General features: G+C 36.1%; 1 protein-coding gene across 1 annotated transcript; it reads right to left on the minus strand.

Annotated features, from left to right (window-relative positions):
- Positions 1-314: 314 nt before the first annotated feature.
- PPDPFL (pancreatic progenitor cell differentiation and proliferation factor like) lies at positions 315-6,671 on the minus strand. The gene is made up of 5 exons (XM_020992592.2): positions 6,506-6,671; positions 6,076-6,182; positions 3,600-3,677; positions 3,398-3,497; positions 315-2,167 (listed from the first exon to the last, which is right to left on the minus strand). The coding sequence occupies exons 2-5, from the start codon at positions 6,128-6,130 to the stop codon at positions 2,155-2,157; spliced, it is 246 nt and encodes an 81-aa protein (XP_020848251.1). The 5' UTR covers positions 6,131-6,182; positions 6,506-6,671; the 3' UTR covers positions 315-2,154.
- Positions 6,672-26,001: the final 19,330 nt, after the last annotated feature.

Genomic DNA, 26,001 nt, shown 5'->3' on the forward strand with positions numbered 1-26,001 from the left:
TTTCAATCAATGTTATATCTTCCCCCTTCCCTCCCCCCCCAAAAAAAAAGTATTAAGAGGCAGCATGGTGTAGTGCCTAGAAGCAGGAAGACCTAGTTTCAAATTCTACTTGCTTGCTCTGTAACCCAATACAAATCATTTGTTCTCCTGCCTCAGTTTTCTTATCTGTAAAAGATGAGTAGTTGAACTTGATCACTTCTATGATCTCTTCCAGCTTAGGATATAGTTTGGGATCTATAATCCTAAGAATTTAATAATTGGGCATATTTTGATAAGGTTAAAATTTTATCATCATGACAATAGACACAGAAATGTGATCAGAAAATTACTTTAATTATAAATAATTATACCTTTCACAATTATTTTAACATATAAAACCAGTATGATGTATCATGCATTTGAAATTATAATTTTTTTTCATTCTGAAAGAATTTGAAAACATTATACAAAAGAAATAAAAATGAATGTTTAAGAAACAACTTCTGAAATTAGCAACCAAAGGTAAAGAGCAGGCTCTACATGATTTCTATATATTTACCAAATAACTCAGCAAGTATTCCGACAACATTTCTCTTTCTATGTATACCAAATAGCAAAGAAAAAAATATATGAGGCAGAAACACATTTGGCTTATTTGTAAATTTTTTTCTAAAATTACTACACACAAAAATTAATTTCAATACTAAAAACAAGCAAAAATTTTTACTAAGAAAAATCTTTTTACTATCCTACAACATAAGGCACGATTACCAGTAATTTGTATTTTAGACACAAACAAAGCGAGGTTAGGACTGCCTAAATAGGGCCTCTGTCTTTAAGAATGCACCCATACATGCAAGGTGAAGTAGACATCCCTCGCGATTATCCAAAAGATTCAAGACAAAAATACAAATTTCTTTCATTTATATAGATCTCAGGCAAAAACAAACAAATAAACAAAAAACTCAGCCCAAAACATAAATTAATCAATCACCCAGCAAGCATCTATTAAATACCTACTATATGCCAGGCACTGTACTAGCCTCTAGCGATACGGATAAAAGCTAATGTCTCTGCCTTTAATGTAGTCTACATTCTAAAGGGGAAAACAACATGCACATACACATATATGTATATATAGAACACACACACACACACAAACACACATGAAACGCAGATACAAGCTAACCTTGTAGGGGAAAGCACTAAGCAGCAGCGAGGGAACTAGGAAAGATCTCATGCAAAAGGTGGCCCTTTAAGTTAAGCCTTGAAGGAAACCAGATTCCAAGAGGCAGAGACTAGGAAAGAGAGCATTCAAAGCATGGGGAACAGCCATTGCATATGGGATGATAGACTCAATTTTCTCCCTCACTTAGTGATAGGCAAATGGCATTCTCTCTGTGGAAGCAGAAATGAATGATTTAGCCTATGAATTTGGTCACGATAGATTGCCGCTTTGGATATCACTATCCAGCGACTAAAATGAAATGACTGCCTCAACTTACCTCAATTAGACTAATTTGGTAACAAAGGGACATTTTTATATATTTTTGAAGATAGTTTTTCAAATATAAGATGTATACATAAGGATATAATGATATCTCTCTCTCCTGTGTGAGTAAAGTTCTCATAATATCGGACCTTCTCTCTGACCTTCTCTGAAAGGTCTTCCAGAGGGATGTAATGAGCATTATTCAAGAAAGTCATTTGGTGTCTGATAGCAGGGAGGGGGCATTTGAGTTTATCTAAGCATTAACACCAGTCTGAAATTGAGATAAATTGAGAGGAGTCTTTTCCTTAACATAGAATATAATAATAACAAAAAAAAATCAACCTAAAAGATAATCAAAAGACAACTTTTATGAATGATTATATATAAGCATATATACATACATACATAATATATACATTTGAAAAGGCACAGGTGTCAAAAAGTACACTTCTCAGGTAGAATCATTGCTCTTTATGTTACTGATGATATGTGCAGAGACAGCTTCAGCACAGAATAATATGACTTGAATTATCATTGTTTCTTCTAATGCTGTTATCTCCTCTCCCAACTGAGGTTTCAAATAGTTATTGCCTTACTGCCGTGGAGTGTGGTCATCCGGAATAACATTAATGTTTAGGGATACGAATGTGTTATAACAGGCAGAGGCAGCTTAATTGTTGGAATTAACTACTAATGCTGTTAAAAAAAAATAAAAAGGAGAGTTCAGTATGTTACAAGACTGTTCAGTAGATTCCAGAACAAAGATTGGCAGCAGCAAGATGCACAGGGATAACTGGCCCTTGGGATGTCTGCATTGAGAGACAAAGTAGTGGGTTGAGAACTCACCTAGCTGAGTCAAGAAATTACTTGTTCACGGGGGAAAGAAAGGATTTGGAATTTTGACCTAAATTATCAAGGCTACTAATCTTTTCCCATATTTCATTAGGTTTAACAATGCTTCCAAAGACATGATTAATTCCAACATTCTGTAAGCTTTAACCATAGATTTTTTTTAAAAAATATGGTATCCACAGGCTCCATGAATTTGGATGAGAGAAAAAATGTCTTTGTTTTAACTAATCTCCATGTAAAATATAATATTCCCTTCAATTATTAATTGGAAAAAATATTCTGAGAAGTAATCCACAGACTTAACTATGTTGCCAACAGAATCAATGAGAAAAAAAAATAATTTTGTTACTAGCCATTGGTCCAATGGAATAATTTGTGCTTGATTATGTTAAACATGTAAGCACCAGTAAAAAAAAAAAGTTTAATGAACACGATTAAGTTTTTTTTTTCTTGTAGTAAGAGGTATAACACTTTAAGAAAGCGGAAGTCTATAGAAACCACAAACCTAAAACTCGGTACCAATAATGGTGGTATAGTACAAAGAGTGCTGAAGTTAGAGACACAGGACCTGAGTTCAGATCCCAGCTCTGTTACTTAGTAGCTCTATGACCTTAGGCAAGTCCCTTAACTCCTCTGAGGATGCATTTTCTCATCTGCAAAGAGGGCTGGACTATATAACTTCTAAGGTTCTCCCAACGTTAGATCTTATCCTACAGTTAGGATATAGCAGTTAGATTGTGATCTAAAAAATCCATTGGGTGGTAGTGGCAGTGGTTGTTAGAAGACAACCTTTCAGGGCTTTCCCCCAAAATGGTCCTGCCTGTGACCTCTGCCTGTGTTTGGAGTTAAGGCAAGGGAAGGATGAAGTGATTATCTAGAAGTAAAGTGAGGTAAAATTTGGAAAATCACAATGTCTGGGACTGTCTGGGAACATGACAAATAATAAAGCTTTCATTATATTTTGTTTAGAAAGATACTTATTGTTGGGTAGTGAGGGAATTAAAGAATAGCATCTAGCTTCATTTAGTTGGGAAACAAAATCATTACCAAAAAAAAAAAGAGTCTAATATTTACCTAGTAATAAACAGATCTTTCCTTTCTTTATCTGGAGGGGCAGGATCTGAATGGAAAAAAGATTTGAACCACCAGTTGGATTCAGCTGCTTCAGGTAACCCTAGAAAAGTAAGTATAATGATGCTTAGTGACTGAAGTTCAGTAATGACAAACTAGATGGGGGAAAATAATAGCTATGAGTACCATGAATTAAATTAATTACCTGGATGGGCTTTCTCCATGTCTGTGAAGTTTACAGAATCAAAGCCAGTGAAAGAATTTACTGAACAAATACTGGATTCTGTGGAGGGATAATAATATTAATAACAATAACAATAATTATATATACAATGAGGAAAACAATAGTGTATATAAAAACACTTGGAAATTCTAAGTGTTATATAAATGCCATCTGTATGTGTATGTACATAATTATTAAATAATATTGTCTGTAGTCAGACTCATACTGTACTCAGAATTTTAGTCCCATCATAATACTGAATAATTAATAATAATAATGATACTAATAATAGCATTTGGGCAGTAACTGACTATGTGCCAGGCACTATACTAAGCACTTTACTCATCTCTCATTCAATCTACAAAACAACACCATCTCAGAATTCAGGAAACTGAAATAATCAAAGGTTAATGGACTTGCCCAAAGTCACACAACTAGTAAGTGTCTAAGGCTAGATTTGAACTCAATCTCTCTGACTCCAGGCCCAGCACTCTAACTACTATACCATGTTCTTTACTATGCTTTTCTAGAGACTCCTGTTTTATAAAAACAGTGAAACCCTCATACTCAAGGAGTTTGTGGACTGCATGCCATTTGTAAATACAGAAGTTGTTAATTTACCTGAGAACCCTCTGTTGCTAGCCCAGGCTCAGAAACTAAGATATATGAAGCCAATCACTAAATATGTACTTAGCACACAAGAGTGAATGAGCTTACTTACTGAAGCTATTGCTTGACTTCTTTATACTTTCTCTCCGACTAACTGTGACTTCAAAAACTAACCCTCACAGTGGGAAAGAGGATTAAAACTTGGTATAATAGAGACCCTGAGTAGATGAACTCAAAATAACAGGGATGCTGTCACCCAGGAAAATATTCTGAATTGACAGTCTTCAGACTTTCAGAAACACATATACACAAAGTGGTGTTACAAACTAGTTACTCTAGTTGCCTAAAGTTTCTAAGTTATTCATAATATTGGATCCTAGATCATGAGCTAGAAAGAACCTTAGAGGGCATCTAGTCTAACTCCCTTCATTTTAGAGTGAGGAAACTGAGGCTGAGAGAGGTTACTACATGAATAGAAAATACCAGAATCAGGATTTGAACTCAGATCTTTTTTCTCCAGAGGCAGCACTCTTTCTACTGTATGACACTCAATGTACTATGTTTGACAAAATACATAGACATTATATTTATATATTATAAATATGTTACATCTTTGTTATATATATTATAAACATATGTTTATATATATATATATATATATATATATATATATATACATACGCATATTACAAATGTTTAGATCACCAACAACTACAAAGGCATTAATTGATCAGTAAGAATATATTAAGTGCCTGCACTGTGTCAGGCATTATATCGAGTATCATAATCACAGACTTCTTGTAGTTTTCCCTGTAAAAATCAAATCTCAAATGCTTTACTCTATGGAGTCTATTAAAAGATGCTTAAAATGTGTGTATGAGTACACTTATATTTTAAACATATGTAGATATTTAATAGTATATACACTATGTATATGTATATGTGTATATATGTATACGTATACACACATATATTCATATGTGAACTTGAGTACAACTAGAGAGGAAGAATATGCGTGTGTGTGTGCGCACATGTGTGTAAAGAGTCAGAAAGAGATAGAAATAGAGACAGAGAGAGAGAATGAGAGCCTATGGGTACAAGGGAAGAACAATTAGAAAATTCACAATGTAGAATTGTGTAGAAACTTCTAATACGAATAATCCTTTGGCTCTTTATTAAGTAGAACCTTTCTACATATTGATTCCTAATGTCAGTTTATGAAGTTATTTTCTAAGCCCGTTTCCAAATTATGAATTTTTAAGATGTATACAAATGCAACATATATGCAAACATATTATGGAATCCAAGAACACTTGTTTTCTTCTAATCATTGCCATAGAGAATTTTGCCTAATGCCTCATTACTGTATGGAATTGACCTTGGGCTCTCTAATTTATGCCAGTGCTATGTAAGCACTACAAGTTTCTAAGTCAGAAAGACTTTGAGTATGAAACTGGTGAAAGAATTCTGACTTAATATGAGGATAGATAAGTTTAGAGAACCTTATTACTAGATTGACCACAAAGTGATGAATATTTTGGCTAGAACACCCTTCAAAGACCTTCAACTGAGTCACAGGGTAGCTGTGGTTTGCCTCAATAGATGTAGTATCTACATATTAAATTATCAACAAGAATGTCTTGACTGAGGCAGGACAACTAAGTAAAAACAGCAAATGTAAAATCATTGTTTAAAAAAGGATTCTAACTCATGATTTGCTCATTTTTCTTCCTTGACATAGTCATATACTGCTGTTCTATCCTGAATATTATGTTATATACTTTATATTCCTCATCCACCTCAGCCTCCAAAGAAATGACAACCCTATGGTTAAGATACATTGACTTACTTTGATAATACCGATTTTGGGTCAGCAGGCAGCCAGCTATGGATACGGAAGCCATAGCTATACAAGAAACACAGCACTAACAGAGCTATTAATAGCAACCTAGAAACCTGTAGTAAAAAGAGAAAAGTCAGAAAATAAATTATTATTGTTTATCCTTTCTTTATGTAAACATTTTGCAAATATTATGGCTTTTCTTTTGAACAAATTAATAAATATCTAAAAGAGATGCTTTAATTGAAAACAATGCAAAAATGTGTTTAACAAACCATTGTAAGTGAAACCAAACTACCAAATGAAATCAGTAAGGTTGAATTTCCTGGTGAGTGGGAAGGAAGGTGTCTGATCCTAAACAAATTGTAGTTAACAACTCATCACACTTAAAGAAACACAATAGAGAAAGCACCAACCAGACCCCATTGTATTCTCTCACCTATTTATGTATTTTCTCCAGCTCCCAAGTTGTTCAGCAGTGTCTCCAAAATGTTCAAGATTTTTTAAAAAAAGAACTAAGTTAACTCTGTCTGCCCTTTGGAGAGCACATAGACAAGAGTGTTGACCTAGGCAGCTTTCCACCTGCCCCGTATGTGGGCTAGTACCTTCCAGCTCTCAATATATTGGGGAGGCCTGGCTGGGAGTAACCTGAGCTCAGGGTGATTGCAGGAAGGATGGCAATCAGCCAACTAAAAGCAGAGGCCACAACTTCTCCACCTGTTCTCTGTCCTCCACTCCGGGCAGACCATGCAAATGTGTTGCCATGCAAAATCTAAGCTGGGTTGGGCAATGAAGGAAATTTACTAGTGCTATTTTTGAATTCTCCTGCTGAAAGGTCAATGGACAGAATAGCCCTGAAGAAATGCACACATTCACTAACAGTACATTTATGGTGAAGAGAATCCATGATCAATGAGAGTGAGTGCAAAGACTTAAGAAAGGAAAATTAAGGAACAACAGACTTCACAACAATCATTAAGAGACTTTCATTTTTATACTTGACATAGATAAGACAGCATGGTAATTGGAGGCATATGTAAATCACATTCAAACAGTATTCAGATCATCATTAAAATAATATTCATGCACCTCTCCTAATTCCAGTAAATTCCATTTACTAATTGCCCTGCTATTTTATAGACTAAATTACACTGTCAGTCAAGTGATATCTCCTCTGTATCATTTTGTAGAACAAGCAGTGGACTGGGAATTGAGAGATCCAGTACCAAAGTGTGTGACCTTGGGAAGCAGTCATATTGTACTGGAAAGAACAGTGGATTTTTTGGTTCAAATTCTGGCTATCCTACTGTGTGATCTGCAAAGATTCACTGCATCTCCCTGGGTCTCGGTTTTCTCAACTGAAACACAAGAGCGCTGGATCATTTTAGGAGTATTTTACCTTTTTTGGTGTCATGGATCCCTGTTGCAGTGTGGTGAGCATTATGAACAGCTCACAATAATGCTTTCAAATATTTGAAGGATGTGCTCAATTTTTGTTAGAGGTTAGTGAAAATAAGCCTGTGGTTTTTTATCCCAAACCAAGTTCAAGGACCTTCTGAAATATATTCATAGACCCCTTGGGGATCCGTGAGTCAGAAGTTAAGAACCCCTGGATTAGGTGATCACTAACTTCCCATCTAGCTCAAAATGCTGTGATCATCAGTCAACCACACTTTTGTCTCTGCAAAATTATCAGCTGTACTAAATGGTTTTTCCTAATGTCTGTTAATTTCCAGTATTTTATAATTTTGGTGAATCTTATACTGCAGAGTGTGAAGTTCTTTCTTGTTGGCATCCATGACTAACTATAACATAAATGCTGTACCTGTTCTTAGTGAAATCTAAGGCATATGCAACAAGCTTTCTACTTGCCAATTGTTTAATCACACCATTGTGCTTTAAGATTTGCAAAACACTTTGCGTAATTTATAAATTTGATCCACAGGATAGCCTTATGGGTAAGTGTTATTATTATAACCTTTTGACAAATAGCTAAGACAGGTTAAGTAGCTAGGAAGTGACCAAGACAGAATTTAGATTCAGGTCTTTCTGACTTCAAGGAGAATTCTCCATATCCATTACTCTGCCTAGCTGTTTTCTAGCAGTCCATGGCTCCATTCCAGCCTTTCAATGAGAAACTGGGTCACTAGGCCCAAAGCACTGCTTCCATCTACACTAGTAGTGGTAATAACACAGAGATCTTTATGAGGTACCCATATGTGCTTACATACAGTATACACAGTGGATAGAGTGCCAAGCCTGGAGGCAGGAAGATTCATTTTCCTGAGTTCAGATCTGGCCTTGGACATTTACTAGTTGTGTGACCTTAGGCAAGTCACTTGACCTGTAAAATGAGCTGGAGAAAAAAATGGCAAGCCACTGTAGTATCTTTGACAAGAAAACCCCAAATGGGTTACAAAAAATCAGACACAATTCAACAACAACAATAACATATATGCTTGGCACAGTAGTCAGGAATGAAGACTATTTAAAAAATACAAAATACACTTCCTGCTCTCCATGGATTATAAGTTAGAGGTAGGACACCATGAAGAAATAATTGAATCCAGCAGCTTTGTTTTATGCATGAGTAAACTGGGGTTCACATAGGTTAAAAAGTGACTTGTCCAAAACAAGTCAGAGCAAGGATATCAACCCAGATTTTCTATCTCAAAATTCACTGATCTTTCCTCCATAGTGCATCACCATTTAATAAGTTTTATTTGTAGAACTTTTTTTCTAAGTGTTTTCTTTACAACAGCCTTGGATTAGATAGTATAAACATTATCATCCAATTTTACAGAAAAGGCACCTGAAGGTCCAGGATGTTACCTGATTTTCCCAGGCTCACAGACCCAGATAATGGAGGGGAAGGCACTAAAACCCTGGTCAGATCATTGCTGGCATTTGCTCTTGAGACAAAAGCCATGCAAGTAAAGATATAGTATCATGATTATTAGTGTTAACATGGGATAGTGGAAAATGCAATGGATTTGGAGTCAGAGATCCTAATTATTTAATCTTAGCTCTATTCCTTCCCCTCGTCTGGCCTTGAGTAAGCCAGCCTTTTTCTCTGGGCCTCAATTGGTTTCTATAATTTTTTTGTCCCACTTTATCCTGTTTCTGGGGAAAACAGCACTAAGACAAATGTAGGAGCATCTATTTGGCTAAAAATAAAATGTAGCTGTCCAGACAGATGATCCCATTATGGAATGTGGGATAATATAACAGCTGCTATTTTCATTGACATTGGAATGAGATGGTAAGCAGAAACTGGATCTCTGCTATGTGGGGCATGGAAAGTGACTGATGGAAAAAAAACCTATCAAGGTTTCACATCCCCACAGTGACCATGAACTCTCATTGGCAACTGGTGTAATGCACAGTACGTGAGAAGCAGTGTCTTCCTGGCTTCAACCTATGAGTTCTAGACCTAGTTTCAAGCAAGAGTTATGAAATTCCTTACTGCATATAATAGAAAAGGAGCAATCGGGACTGAATCTAAATTTTCTTCATAGTGGGAATTCCCAGGAAAGGAAATTTCTCCCTAAGAATACAGGTCGGCACCTTCTCTGCAACTTAGAGAATTTAGAGAACTCTCTATGACACTGAGAGATTGAATATTAATAATAATTAATAATAACAATAATGATGATGATGCTAATGATGATAGCTAACATTTATATAGCATTTAATATGTGCCAGGCAATATGCTAAGTGATTTAAATATTATCTCATTTGATCCTCATGACACCACCAAGAGGTAGATACTATTATTATTTCAATTTTACAGATGAGGAAACTGGGGCAAATCCAGGTTAAGTCATTTGTCCAGGATCACATAGCCAGTAAGTGTCAGGGGCTGGATTTGAACTCAGGTCTTCCTGAGTGACATAACCAGAGTTACACAGGCACTATGTGTCAGAATCAGGACTTGAACCCATGTCTTGCTGGCTTTGTGCTAGTTATCTATCCACTGTGTAATACTACCTCTCCAATAGAGAAGTCATGAAGTATTTTTTTTTTAAATAGCATACTATCTGTAAGTTTAGGAACTCAACAATAAAAAAAATAGAAGAGACAACAAAATCAAAGCTGATGGCTGAGTTTTAGACAAATTTAAAAAATGAGGAAAGAGGAGAAAGGAAGAAGATAAAAAGTGATTGATATTGAATTTATGACAACACTTCTAAAGTCACAAGTGTCCCTTATCAAGTGAGGATCAGAAATGCTATATCTGGATATGCCTTGTATTTCCCCCAGTGAATTTTCTCCCAAAAATTTTAATTTCATATTATTTCAAATGTACTTGGATAGCAAATGCTGTGCTTTATTTTACAATTTTTCTTTACTTTTATGAATTGACAAAAAATAGACATTTATTTATATTCATCAAGTTCTAGGCTTATGAACTTCCCAGAATCCTATACTTCAAAATGGAACACTTGCTTTTTGCTTCACTGGATACTGAACCACAGTTTTTCAAAGACTATGAGAGATTCAGGAGTGAGGCAATTTGGGGTTTATCTTTTGGCTATTTCATAACAATAATGGGGGAAAGGAACATTTAGAAGGTCAGGACATTTGCTTTTAAGGGGCAACTAGGTGGCACACTGAACAGAGCTCTGGCCTTGGAGTCAGGAGGACCTGAGTTCAAATCCAGACTCAGACACTTAACACTTATTAGCTGTGTGGCCCCCAAGTCACTTAACTCTGATTGCCTAAACAAGAAAAAAATGTTTTTAAATGATAATATTGGGTTCCTAAACTCCAGGAGTAGCCAAGGTTTGCTTCACATTATATTCCAATATGCATTGTGTGTTCCAACCAAACACTCCTACTTACTCTTCTTCATGCATGTCTTTCTATCTCCCACCTTTATGTGTCTGCATAGGCTCTCCTCCATTCCCAGAATGTTCTGCTTCCAGTCTTCTACATCTTGAAATGCCTAATTACATTCCAAGATTAGTTCACATGTCATCTCCTAGAGGAGACCTTTTTTTGGTCCTTTTAATTGGTACTGCTCCAATGATCTAAAAGCCTTTTATATTTTTAGAGGTATGAGAATTCCTGGGGATAAAGTAAACATATTGACATCAAATTTAAAACTCTCTGTCTTAAAAATGTTTAATATGGAGTATGTCCTCCTTTCAAGCAGCTAGGTAGCACAGCTCTCTAGGTACAGAGCTGAGCCTAAAGTCAGTAAGATTTGAATTCAAATCCAATCTTAGATACCTCTTAGTTCTCTAATCTGGGGCAAGTCACTTAGCCTCTGGCTATCTCAGTTTTCTCAACTGCAAAGTGAGGATAATAATAATAATAATACCTACCTCACAGAGCTATTCTGAAGATCAAATGAGATAATATTTGTAAAGCACATTGCAAAGTTAAAGTGCCCTAAAATGCTAGATGGTGGGGATATAAATCTCAGATCTATATTTCTAGCCTGATTCTGTCTCCTGAGCACTAAGCCTGTATCATCAACTGTCTGCTGTATATCTCTAACTCAGTCCTGTAGGCATCTCAAAGTATCCAAACTGAAACCTATAATTTTTTTTTTAATAATGACTGTTGGGGCTTATTCTCTTTAGTTATCATATAGAAATGTACCTATTAACATGGTACATGTCCCAGGTAGAATGTAAGCACCCTAAGGGCAAGGATTATTTTTCATTTTGCCTTTGTATCTTCAGCTCTGAGGAAAATGACTCTTAATATTAGGCAAATAATAAGCCCTGGCAGGACTGGAACCATCCATTTCCTTTACTCATGGAGATAGTCACTGTCAGTGTTGGGCTTAAATTCTATAAAGCTGAGATGAAAATAAATAATGCTTATACACTTCAGTAATATATGTTTATTCTGACCCAATTATCAAATATATATGAAACAATATTTAAAGTAATTCAGTACTACAGACATCGATTCAATACTACCTTTTAGATAGAAGCATAAATTTTAGAGTTTTGTTTAGCTGTTTGGAAACAGCCATCATCTGATATCTAATATCATTATCATCTAGAAATTTCCATGAAACTTGGAAGAAATTAAATATGCATTGTACACAAAGAATTGAAAATTGAATAAAATCAAAGAATGAAAAATAATAATAAAGATGGGGCTTCATTTTTCTTTGCATTAATTATGCAACTGAGTCCCATCTGTTTTCTTGTACTCATAAAAAACAAACCCAACTGACCTTCTAGGTAAGATTTTAACTTTTATCAGGTGGCCCAAAACTCAGATTAACCTTTGAACCCTTACCCAGCAGCATGTAACTAAATTTACTGGATGTCATGGAGGAGAAAATAAAACACTGCTACTTCCACAAAATCTGTACAGGCTATTACCAAGAACAAGGAAAAATAACTTATATTTTTAATTCTCTGTGAAATAATTTTTGGGGGAAATAAAATCATCAATTAAAGATTACTCAGGAATTACCAATTAGAGATAGACACAGGGAATTAATGTTATGTTAAAATCTTAAAGCACTTTTTTTTCATTTTTCACTTAGTCTGACTGAGCAAAACTACTTTACAACAGCACTCTTACCCCCATTCCATGCATGAGAAAGTGTGTCTTTTCCTAGAATGAAGTGGATGGAAATTTTAAACAATTAACCAGATAACTCAAGCCCTAAACTTACTTTCTATTATAGAATTAAATATTTAGATCTCTAAGGGAACTTTAAAACTATTGAATAAACCCTCTCCTTTTACAGATGAGAAAACTGAGGTACAGCTAAGTGACTGACCTGGAGTCACACAAAGAGAAACTTTCATTTTTTTCCCTCCTTCTCGAATCATGACCAATATGAACTTCCAATGTACATTGACTGAGTGCCCTGTTACTAGCAGTGTGCTAACTACAGCATATTTCTCACTACTTGAGGAAGCTAAGCACCTAAATCATTGTCGTATTAGTATGCAGGCTGCATTTAAGCAGTAATTAAAATACATTTTTCTTTGGATTCCCATTTAGTACGTACTGTAAGATTAATTAAATACCTCAAGCAAGCTGATCTTTTACTTTGTTGGTTTCCAAGACAGCGATGCATAGTTTCTATGTCTCACTTCGGATTTTTATACTGTCTTCATCTCTCAAGGATTCCAAATGTGAACCCTTGAGCAACAGACAAGATGTTAAATAAGGCATGGAGATCATAAATCGTAGCATCACCAAATGGAATACATGATGCATAATATAAGATTTAATTACAAATCTGTTAAGATTCCCTGTGGGTCTATGCATGAAGAATATTTCACAGAAATATAACCATGACCATTGGATTGAGTGAAGACTCTTATGTTCTAGATTTAACTGTATTTTATTTAAGGTCATTATATGAATTGAGCTAAATGTCCCAGTTTTTAATTGCCATATAGAGATAAAGAGATAGCATGGCAAAAGTTGTTGATAGAAAGTACAACCATGATTCAGAACATGTTATAGTTAAAAGAGTGTTGGACCAGAAATCAGATGACTTGGGTTCAAGTCCTGATTCTGCAGGGCACCTAAGTGGTGCAGTGAATATAGCGCTGAGCCTAGAGTCAGGAAGACTTGAATTCAAATGTGGCCTTAGATACTTACTAGCTGTGTAACCCTGAGCAAATCACTTAACCTCTCTTTTCTTCAGTTTCCTCATCTGTGAAACAGGGATAATAACAGCACCTACCTCCCAATTTTGCTGTGAAAATCAAATGAGATGATAATTGTGTAAAGCACTTAGCACAATTCCTGACACATAGTAAGTACTATAAAATAATGAAAATTATTATTATTATTATTATTAATTAGTATTATTATTTGTGTTATTGTGCCCTTCACTTGACTACTCTGGACCTCAGTTTGTTCACACATATGATTAGGAGGAAGGAATGACCTCTAAAGTCTTTTCCAACCCTGAATTTGGAGACTAATGTAAAGGAATCAGATCATTTTTACCCAGGATCTGTCCTTAAGCTGAGAGGCTAAATAGAATAAAATAATTGTACAATACGTACCTCAGAGTTGTGTGTGTGTGAAAAATTATAGGCTTGAATTCATATATAATAGAATCTTAGAGATATAAAAGACCTTGCAAGTCTAAAAAAGGTGACCAGGATTTTCAGTACAATCCAATCTGCATTTATTACATAACTACTCTGTCTCGGGCACTGTGTCCCCAGGTACTGGGGACAAAATTATCTCTGACCTCAAGTAGCTTACAATGTATTACAGATGAACAACACATAAACAGATAAATGATTACAAAATATACAGAAAGTAATTTCAGGAGCCAAGACAAATGAAAGAATTCAGAAAGGCCTTTTATGGGCAGTAGCCCCTGAGCTGAGCTGTGAAGGCTTTCCAAGCAAAAGAGGTGAGAACTGGGAGCATTCTGGGCAATGGGGAGTACCTTGGCCTTGCAAAGGCACAGAGCCAAGGAATGATTGCAGAACAGACCACTTTGGCTGAAACGTAGCATTATTATGGTGGCATGATGTATAATAAAACTAGAAAGATAGGCTGGAATCAGCTTCTGAAAGACTTAATGCCAACCAGAGTTTGCATGATATCCTAACGGCGATACTGAAAATTGACATTCCCTGAGGAGGAAACAGATGCATTCTAGGAGCATCAATTTAGCAGCTGTGTGCAGATTGAAATGGAGAAAGATGGGGCTGCATGGTGAGAGGACTAGAAACCGAGTATTATGAGAACCAACTGAAGGACTGAGGATGTTTAGCCTGAAGAAGAGAAGACTTTGGATAGGGATACAAGATATGACAATCATAGTCAAATATTTAAAAGAAGGCATGGGAGGCTATGGCCAGACATATAGACCTTACAAGAGATGAAGTAGATCTTACAGAGCAGAGAGAATTTCCAGGGAGGATTTCCTACAATGTAGAACAGAGAAAATTTCTAGCCAAATGGGACCTAGGGACCTAGGGAATACTGACCAATAGGCCATGCCATGTAGGCCAAAGATTCTTTTTTTCAAGCACAATGGAAGGCTTCACAAAGGCACATATTACCTAGAAGTCCCATGGAGATATAAAAATGTCCAGCATAAAGAGTTTGTGGCCATGACATACTTAGCGGTTTCCTCTCCCCATCTGAGCCACACCAGTCATCATCATGGATTTTGGCTCTATGAAAAGCATGGAGAAGAATGGGAATTCTGGCCCTTACCAGAAGAAACACCAGGGCTGTCATCATCTAACTTTATTTTGCCTTTTTGCAAAAGTATCCTTACCAGCTAAGTAAGTCCATGTTTATATTATGTTTGTATCAGGTCAGTCATTCATACCACTCTGATACCTGCCAGCAGCTCTCCTAAAACACGTGGAAAAAGGTTTAATCTTATTCTGCCTGTCCTGTGAGTAACAGAATTAGGATATACTGGTGTAAGTCAAGGGAAACAAAATGTTTGTTTGTTTGTTTGTTTGTTTTAATACAAGGCAAAACCATTTAATAATTAGAGCTCTCAAAAACTGATATGGACTGTCTCAGCAGGCATTGAACTCCCTACCCCTGAAAGCTTTCAAGCAGAGTCTAGAAGACTACTTTTCAGGGATGTTATAGGTGGTAAAAGTTGGACTAGAATTAGTCCCATGTTCTTTGCTTGGAATCCATGATTTTTATTTGTTTGTTTGTTTATGTATTTAGGGAGTTTGGGTCTTCCTATCTCACTTAAGCTGCAAGTGCAATGATCCCTTACAGTTCCAAAAGGTACTACTGATTAGCATGAAAGATTTTATTTACTCTAATTCTAACCTGGGTTGGTTTGCCATTCTTTAGGGAGCTTGGTGGCTTCCCCACTCTCAGGAGCTCACCATATTTGTGCCATACTTAGAGTGGACACCTAATCATCTTTAGGCCTACTGAAACTCAGAATTCCTGAGCTTGAGTGGCCTACAAGCTGTAGTTTCCCCTAAGTAGCTGGGGTACATGTCTGGCTCATGAACTTTTAAAAATAAATATTTTAATAACTGTATTTCCATATAATTGATTTCATTTATAATCTTACACATTTTATTTTATGAATTTAAAAACATGATTCTGAGAAGGGGTCCATAGACTTACTTAGGTTGTTAGAGAGGACTGTAACAGAAAATAAGATTAAGAACCCCTGGGCGATATGATTGTTTTCCAAGCTTCATGAGACTTGTTAAAAAAATGCTCACAAGATCCTTCATGCTAAGGTCCAACATCTCTTCTCCTTTCACAAACAAACTCCAAGAAAAAGGTCACTACTCTTATTGTTTCTGCTTCCTCATTCCTCATTTCTCCTCAGTCCCTTGCAATCTTACTCAATTGGAACTGCTGTCTCCAAAGTTACCAGTGATCTTTTAATTGCCAAAACTGCTTTCAGCCCAGGCAGTGTGCTAATCATTTTACGCATTATAATCTTCTCTTTATATGCCTTTCCATTCTCCTCACCTCTGCTTCTTAGGGTTCCTTGGTTCCTTCACAACTCAACTCACACATCACTTTCTACATGAAGTTGTTATTTACTTTGCACAAATAAGAACTTAATAAATACTTTTCGAGTGGTTGATTGATGGGCATACTCATAGCAACAGGTCCCCACCTATGTGTCTCTTTTAATAGATTGGCCAATGGTTCTAGCTCCATACTAAAGATATTTAATTAAACTTCATAACAGAATAAGTAACAAAAAAGATTTCCACAATACCCATAGAGCATATTCTCCTGCAAAATACAACACCAGTGGGGGGAAAGAAACAAATGTGGGGAATGTTACTGTTAAAGGAACATTAAAAATAATAATAATTAATGATAATAACTAGCTAACTTTTATATAATGCTTACTGTGTGCCACACACTGTGCCAAGTACTTTACAATTAATATTTCATTTGCTCTTCACAATATCCCTGGGAAGCAGGTGTTATTATAATCCCCATATTACAGATGAGGAAACAGGCAAAAATGGGTGACTCGTCCAGGGTCACATTGCCAGTAAGTGACTGAGCTGATTTAAATAGTTGGTATACATTCATAGCAAGGGTAAGTCATGCTTTGAATGTAATATCATCCTTTGAAGACTTCTCTGCTGGTTCTTGCTCTACAACAGTACTACTGAGGTCCTTTTTAATGTCATCAGGTTATAAAATGCCCTTTCTGTAGACCTGGGGCCTTCTGCTAATCTGCTTTCTCTGCATTGCTGCTCTCTATTAGATCTTTTGTGATATTACCCTGCCTATCTTGCACAAGACAATACCAAGGCAATCCTTTAGGTGTATAAGTCTGTCTTTCTAACTACCTTGCCACTCTCTGAGTTGTCTCCTCTTTCAATCAGAATGTGAAAAAATCTTTCTAATTCCTTATCACTCTCATGATAGCTTAGTGGCCCATGTATATCTTACCCCAGGATAAGATGGAAAGGTGTTGGGTGGAGCTCCAAACTTGGTCTTACATACCTATTAATATTCTTCATTTTTTATGTGCATCAAAAAAGCTACTTAAAAATCAATCAACCAACTAGCATTAATTATTACAACCCTAATGTGTGCCAGGAATCCTGCTAAACATTTGAGATGCAAATAAAAAAAAGCCTACTCAAGAAGCTTATATTACAGAGTAGGTGGCTTCTGAGGTCTCCTTTCGCTTTATATTCTATGCGATACATCATAACATAGCAGAAAGAACTCTAGCCTTGAGTAAGAATGCCTAAATTTGCATCCCAACTCTGTGAATAATCTCTTATAAGATCCTGGATAAATCACCTAATTTCACTGTTCCTCAGTTTCTTCATTTGCAAAATAAAACCAATATGACATTGTTTTTATAAAATATGATAAGCATGTCAGTTCATATAACCTCATTGTGACCCCCAATATACATGTCATCTACCCTGTCCAAAGGAAGAGGATTGATTGCTCTACATCCAACATAGTTTTCCTTAAATGATCTATCAAAAAAGGTGCAAAATTATAAATGTGAAATGATAAAGTGCAACACTAGAATCCTGAATCAATATTAAAGTGGTAGTAAGGGTATTAAAAAGAAAGGATTTGAGTTATTCTGAAGTAGTTGCAAAATGAAGCTTTTATAAATCAAGACATTCTGATCAAATTCTTGTAATATTTTCCAATGCTTAAGTCACTCTTGGATTATAAATTAGGCATCTGGGAAAGTAAATGAACTCTTCCAGGGTACACAAGTACCATAAAGAACACCAAAGTAACTTCTTAGAATGCCTGTTTCCTTTAAGACTTGGCTCAAGCAACAACTTCAGACACATTTCCCATCCCCGACCCCCTCACAATTCTTACCGCCCCCATTATCTTGCATTTATTTTGTATTCATCATATACGTGCATATATACATATATATATGCATGTGAGTATGTGTATGTGTATATGTAACACATGTAATCTCACCTAACTAGGTTGCCAGATTCTTGAGAGTAGAAACTCTTTTTTTCCCTTCATATATCCAAAGCTCATTACAATGCCTTGTACATCAGAGGCACTTAATAAATGATTTATGATTGATTAATTGCTCTAATCAAATTAAGCCCAATGGTAATTTTATGTATAATGGCAGCAACCCTGCCTACTTTTTTGGTGCATGTGTATTAACTGCATCATACTGTATTGATCGTTCTCACCCTATGTGGCAGAAAATACAGATTTTATATGCATTTGTGTGCATATGTGTTTGTATGTATAACTATATATGTGTGTGCATTTAGGGGAGCAATACTAGGATTTAGAACTAGAAGGACCAACACATACAACCCTCATTCTTCAGACTTCTTTCTCCACCATCCCTCAGTAGCCTTCTTATACTAGAAGATTTCTCTTCTTCCATGAGCCCCTTCTTCTACTTGGTCAGTTACAGAATCTTCATTTTAAGGGAAAGTGCCCAGGCCAGCCATATTCCTTTCTTTATTCCTCTATAGACTCTACTCCTGACTTTTTATACTTCTTTTTCCACCTGCTCAGTCTTGGGTACCTTTGCCTCCCTCTTCCCCTCCCACTTTGTGTCATGTGCTCTCCTCCCTCATCAGAACATAAATTCTGTCTTTCTTTTTCCTTGTATTTGTGTTGTTGGCACTTAGCACAGTGCCTTAAACATACTAAGTGCTAAATAAAGCTTTATCTTGACTTGTGGACTATCTCTTTTTCAGAGACAAAAACTCAAGGCTTAGAGCAGTAGAGCAAATTGCCAGGGTCACATAATAAGGGCAGATTCTGAAAGATTAAGTACACTCTGTTCTACTAGAAAATTTGGAATAATAGTAACTGGTATTTGTTTGGGTTATTGGTATATGCTGTTAGCTTTGTAAAGCTCATGACAAATATTATCTCATTTGATATTCACACCAACCCTGGACAGTAAGTAGTATTATTATCCACATTTGATGGATGAGGAAACTAAGGCATGCAGAGGTTAAGTGACTTATCCAGGTTCACACTACTAGTAAATGTCTGAGGTGGGATTTGAATTAGGTCTTCTGGACTCCAAGTCCAGTGCTCTGGACACTGTGCCACCTACCTGTTGTATATCTGTGTTTTTGAGCACTTGCACTTTTTCAAACAAGACTTAGTATGTTCTTAATGCTACAAATGATCACAGAACATGCTAAGTTGGAAATGCTTCCTAGCCCTCCATGTACCATGTGGATAGTGCTAGTTTAACTTTTCCTGTCATTTGTCCACGATTGTACTGAAAGAAAGGCTCCAAATGTCATTTAACAAAGAGAAAGCTTAGAGATTATTCAGTCCTATGCCTTCCTCTGAAGAGAGAGTAAGAAGGGAAATCAGACATGATAAACGAACTCTGGATTTTTCCCAGGAATACTTTTTGAAGATGTCTTCCAATTTATTCTATTGCTTGCATTGAGACAACTGGGATCTTTGCAGTGGATTGCTAATTATTAAATATTTAAACCAGGGATACCAAGAGAGTAGGAGGAAAAGTACAGAATAGAACTTTGGGACCTATAAACATGGTTTTCCTTGTATGAAGATAGTAAAGGTAGCATTTAGTAGAAAAATGAGTGCAGAGAATTGTAGTGAGCAGCTTGAAATATTTTAGGCCTGATTTCTGATATCTATAGATATCTATCTCTATCTAGTATAGATACATATACCTGTATTCATCTATATCTATCTATTTATCCATATCTTTCTGTCTAGTTTGAGACTGCCTGAAGGAAGAAGCCTTCATGAAGGATGCCATAATTTGTAGTAGAAATCAGACTTGTAGGTAGGCCTGGGCCAGCTTTAGTTGATCTCCTCCCCCTTCAAACACTCCTCCCACCACACACACACACACACACACACACACACACACACACACACACACCAGGACTGTTGTGAGCCAGAACAATGTGGAGGAATGAGCCTCTGGACAGTTTGAGGCAACTTTGCTGCAAATGAATTCATCTGAGGCCCAGTTATGGGCCCTTTGGGAAAGGGGCATATAAGCACTGCTCTGTAGCTTGAGAAGGAAGTTTATGGAGCTCTATCACTCAAATACAACCTTAGCCATACAACACACACACACACACACACACACACGATGGAATTTTATCAAGGGCTGCTTTTACCTAAGGGTCAGGTAGGATGTCTTTATTAAAGTAATGATTTTCTCTGAAATCTCAGGCTTTAATGATCCACTGCACCAGCTATGGAAACTCCCTAAAGAATAATACTGGATCTATAAGAGACTTATTAAGATTGAACTGTTTACATTCCTGCATGGAAAGATGATATTTGTAACTCACGAGAACTTTGTCAGTATTAGGGTAGTTGAAGGAAAAACATTATATGTATGTATATATATAGATACAGGGCACAGGGTGAGTTGAAGATTAAGGGGTCATATCTGGAGAATAAAATTAAGGGATGAGAGAGGATGATACTCGGAGAAGAAAGGGAGAGGTAGAATGGGGTAAATTATCTCACAAAAAAAAAGTCTCTCACAGTGGAGGGGAAACAGGGGAAGGTGAGAGGGAATGAGGGAATCTTATTCTCATAGGATTTGGCTTAAGGAGACAATAACATACACATTCAATTGGGTATGGAAATCTGACAAGAGAGCAGGGGGATGATAGAGAGGAGGGTAGATTGGGAAAGAGGGTAATCAGAAGCAAATACTTCTGAGGAGGGACAGGGTCAAAAGAAAGAATAGAATAAATGGGAGGGAAGGATAGGATTAAGGGAAATAGAGTTAGTTTTTCACAACATGTCTACTAAGGAAGTGTTTTGCATAACTGCACATGTACAACCTATATTGAGTTGCTTGCCTTTTCAATGAGGGTGGGTGGGGAGGGAGGAAGGGAGAAAATTTGGAACTCAAAGTTTTAAAAAGACATGTTTTAAAAAAAATGTTTTCACATGCAACTGGGAAATAAGAAATACAGGAAATGGGGTACAGAGGTAAAAAAAAAAGAATAATACTGGATCTACACTAAGAAAACATGATTTTGACTCCTGTTTTACAAACTTGAGCATTTATCCCCTCTTGACAATACTGTGAGGTATCAGCTGATTTCTAGTTAACTTCTAATTTTATGAAATGGGAGTTAGGGACTTGACCCTCACTCATTTTGTCCAAGCAAAGAAAGTGGGTCCCAATGAGTTATGTTGACTGAATTGTGAAGTCAGCTTTCTATTATGAATAGGACAAGATACTGTTAACTAAAAATTGACATGTCCTTTGGAAAAGGAAGAGATAATCTACTTACTTTATCATTGGCAGAAGTTAGAATGTAGGATATGTGATATTGCCTCTAATCCTCAGAAAGAAGATACTGACCAGTCCTTGATCCTAGAAAGAAGGAATGTAGGTTCCTTTCATCTCTAGATCTGAGGTCCTATGACATCCGGGAACAAAGTACCTAACTAGAATGGAGCTAGTTCATGGAGCTTTAAGCCAATTATCTTCTGGAGTCTTTTTCTTAACCTTGATATTTTCCGCCTGATTAAGACAGATGACAAATAGCTGACTTTGATTATCTCTATCTCACATCTTCTTGGTGAAAAACAAGGAGCATTTCATGTTTCTCTCGGCTTTCCTAGATGGTCTTGAGCCCCTCTGGGTTTATAATATATGTGAATAGATTTCACACACACACACACACACACACACACACACCCCTATATTGGAAATAATTGTATATCTTACACCTTTAAGGTTAATGGTTAGGTTTCTTTTTTTATTATTATTATTTTTTAAACCCTCTGGTCCATTTATATTTTTTTATTAAGCTAGAAATGTACATGATAATCCTTGTGCTTCATTGTCTTTGTTGAATCCTACTCCTTCCCACCACCCAAAAAAAATGTTATCTTTATTTAGTGAAATTCAGTTTTAAAGTCATTGCACATTATCTAAGTGCCTGGAAAATATCAACAGTACTGGATTTCATTGGAATTAGTGGAGACATTGGGAAGGGGAGATGGCAGGAGATGGCACCTAACTATTCTCATACCTGCTATAGTGCCTTGACCAAAGTGCTTAACTCGCTTCCACATACATAAAATTAGAATATTAATACTTAAACCATCTTACATGGATATTGTGAAGATCAAATGAAATATTCAATATGTCTAATTAATGAATATTAAAAGTTGGGAGACTAGGAAATTAAGAGAGTAAGTTCAACAGAAGAGTAATTTTGTGGCTAATAAAATTTATGACTTCTGATCTTGTGAAGAAAAAGCCCATGATATGGCAAAGAGGTACTTGGGAAAAAGCAGTGTATTATTGAAGTGAGCAGCATGAGTCATTTGGAGCAGCCATAGAAAACATATATTCTCAGTTCCTACAGGCATGGAGAACAAGAACTTTCTATTTACCTTCAAAGATTAAGCAATATTTATGTGTGTTTGCTACTGGAAATTAACAATTATGTGGGCACTAAATGCAAATACATATCCCTGCCAGACAGGAAAAGATCAAAGAGTACATGACCCTCCTCTCTAGCTTGTGAGGCAGAGTAAAAAATATGGAAGAAAATGAATAAAAAGGTAATAAGTGTTTATTTTATGTCAGATCATTTGCTAAGGGCCAGGGATACAGATACAAAAAAGTTTCCTGTCCTCAAGGATCTTACATTCTGCTATGGGAAGAAACTCCTCATAAAGGAGGGGTGAATAAGGAAAAATATTTTTATCTGAGATATCACAAGGGATAGCAAATGGAGTCAAATTGATTAAGATGTCTTTTCTAGAAATGGAAGCATCCATTCAATTATGGATCCCAGAGCAAGAAGTAGAAAGTAGAAGGAGATGCAAAATAGCGGGTCAGGGGCCAGAATCAATATGATGAACTCTCATCAATTAGGAGCTCAGAGCCCTAAAGCAGAAGCTAGAGTGCCAAAAGGAGAAAAGCAAGCAGGAGAGCAACAAGATGTCATTTAAAAAAAAAAGAGTTTGAGGAGAAATTGGGGAACTCATGCCAAAAGCATGAAGTTTGATTAGTTCAAATGTTGACAAATGCAATAGAAGACAAAAGGTAGAAGTAATGGCACAAATACTATATTTTATTTTCCTTAGAAAATGATTTTAGATTTTCTGAAGATGAAGATTTCCACAGAAATCTAAAGAAATTTACAATGATGGCACTAAGAATAAAAGATACCCACAATAGTCTCAAGGAAGAAGCAACATGTTTTTTGGTGGTAGATGATCCCTTAATGAGAGCTACTGAGGCAGGCATATGTCAACTTCAGATGAACAATTTGGATAGGGCACCTTTTCAGCGTGAATGTAAGAGAGACTTTCCCAATATCTGTTCAACCAGAGGACCACAGCCCATTTCTGGTGACTCATTGAGAATCAAGTGGTAACCACAAGAAGAAACATGGAAAGTATCTCTAGGAAATGTAATGTCTGGATGAGGAATTAAAGGAATTGGAGTCAAGGACAGTATTTTCATTGCTGCTACTATAATAGGCACCATAGTATAAAAATAGGACACATGAAATGAACTGTCAGCAAAGAAGATACAGTCTGACAGATTAAATTTATTGAATATTTATTAAGTAGAGGTACAAGGCACTATTGGAAAGGGAACATTTTCCCTCATGTAGTTTACATTGTACTGGGGAGTGCATATACATGGACAAGTAAATACAATGTAATTCAGGATGAGGAGAGCATTAACAATGGGGGAGATCAGGAAAGCCTCATATTGGCGTGGGCAACACCAGACCTATTGTTGAAGGAAACTCAGGAATTTTTGAATGTGAAGATGGGGAGAGACTACATTACTAACACCTGAGCTGACTTCAAGTGGTATCCTTGGAATAAGTAACAGAACTTGATATGTCAAAGGGTGGGATTTGGTCTTCTGGATGATGACTTAATATTTTAAAATAGTTAGATTTTGCTCAGGAGCACACCAAGATGAATATATTCACATAGTAACTAATAGATCTGATTAAGAGAACTTCATAGTGAAAATGAAGAGGAAAGCAGAAAATTGCCCTAACATAGCAGCTAAACTAGACAGCGTAGAGAGTCACAGAAGTAACACAGGAATAATGACAGCACAACACCAATAAAAATATTCAGCAATCTACACAGAAGGGGTAATAGCATGGGATTATGAATGCAAAAGGCATTCATCTATGTGGAATTCTATAAATCTGAAGGGGGAAGCATAGTAGAAAGTATTTGGGTGAAGTTAAAATTAGAGAAATGGAAGTTGGATCTCAATTGGAGTATGCATACTGCAGACAAGCAGGAGCAACTAAATGACAAGATTCTAACAAATCACAAAACTAGCCAGCATAGAATATATAGTTATAATAGGAGACTTCAACTACTGAAATCTCTGCTCAATGTCTCCCTATTAAAAGTAGAACAACTCACATTTTCATGATGTCTTGCTGATAATTTAATTTTTCAAAAGGTGGAGGTAGCAATAAAAAAAAATCAATTTCTCATCTACAAGGAGAGAGTGATATGATATGCCAAAGGAAAATGAGAAGAATCCTGAGAGGAAGTAGCCATATCATTTTATGGTTAATGATAAAAAAGGAAGAGAATATTGGATAAAATCTGATAAATGCGCCTAGAGTTTAGGCAAACAAATTTTTTGAATCTCAAAGGTAGACTAGGATGGATTCTGTGGACTAAGACTTTTGATAGATTCCATTTTCATTATTGTTTGTTAATTTTAATATATTTTTTTTAAATTTTGAGCTCCAAATTCTCTCCCTCCCAACAGTCCTTCTCCACCCATTTAAAAGGTGACAAGATAGCCATATGAAGTCATGTAAAACATATTTTTATATTAAGTATATTTCAAAAAAAAGGAAGTAAAATAAAGTGATAAAAATAAGTTTCAATCTTCTTTCAGAGTTCATGGATTCTCTCCTTGGAGGTGGTTAGTGTTTTCCTCAGAAGTCCTTTGAAATTGTTTAGGATCATTTTTTTGGTCAAAGTACCTAAGTCTTTCACAGTTAATCATTATTATGAGAATGTTGGCACTGTGTACAACCTTCTCCTGGTTCTGCTGGCTTCATTTTGCATCAGATCATGTAAGTCTTCTAGGTTTTTTCTGAAGCCTTCCACCTTGTCATTTCTTCTAGCAAAATAGTATTCTAAAATAATCACATAGCATTCATACAATTTTCAATTCTTTAAAACTACAAAAACAAAAAACTTCTATAAATTGTTCACATAGTTATTGTTTCTTTTCCTTTGCTGTCTTTGGAATACAAATCTATTGCTGCTGTTGCTGGGTCAAAGGGTATGCACAGTCCATAGCCCTGTGGGCATAGTTCTAAATTGTTCTCCAGAATGGTTGAAATGGATCAAAACACCAACAGTGCATTAGGGTGCCTATTTTTTCACATCCCCTCTAGCTTTTGTTATTTTCCTTTTCTGGAATCCTAACCAGTCTGATAGGTAAGATATAATACCTCAGAATTATTTTAATGGGCATTTCTCTAATCA

Source organism: Phascolarctos cinereus, unplaced genomic scaffold (assembly GCF_003287225.1).
Source record: "Phascolarctos cinereus isolate Bilbo 61053 unplaced genomic scaffold, phaCin_HiC Scaffold_4;HRSCAF=312, whole genome shotgun sequence".
Taxonomy (NCBI): domain Eukaryota; kingdom Metazoa; phylum Chordata; class Mammalia; order Diprotodontia; family Phascolarctidae; genus Phascolarctos; species Phascolarctos cinereus.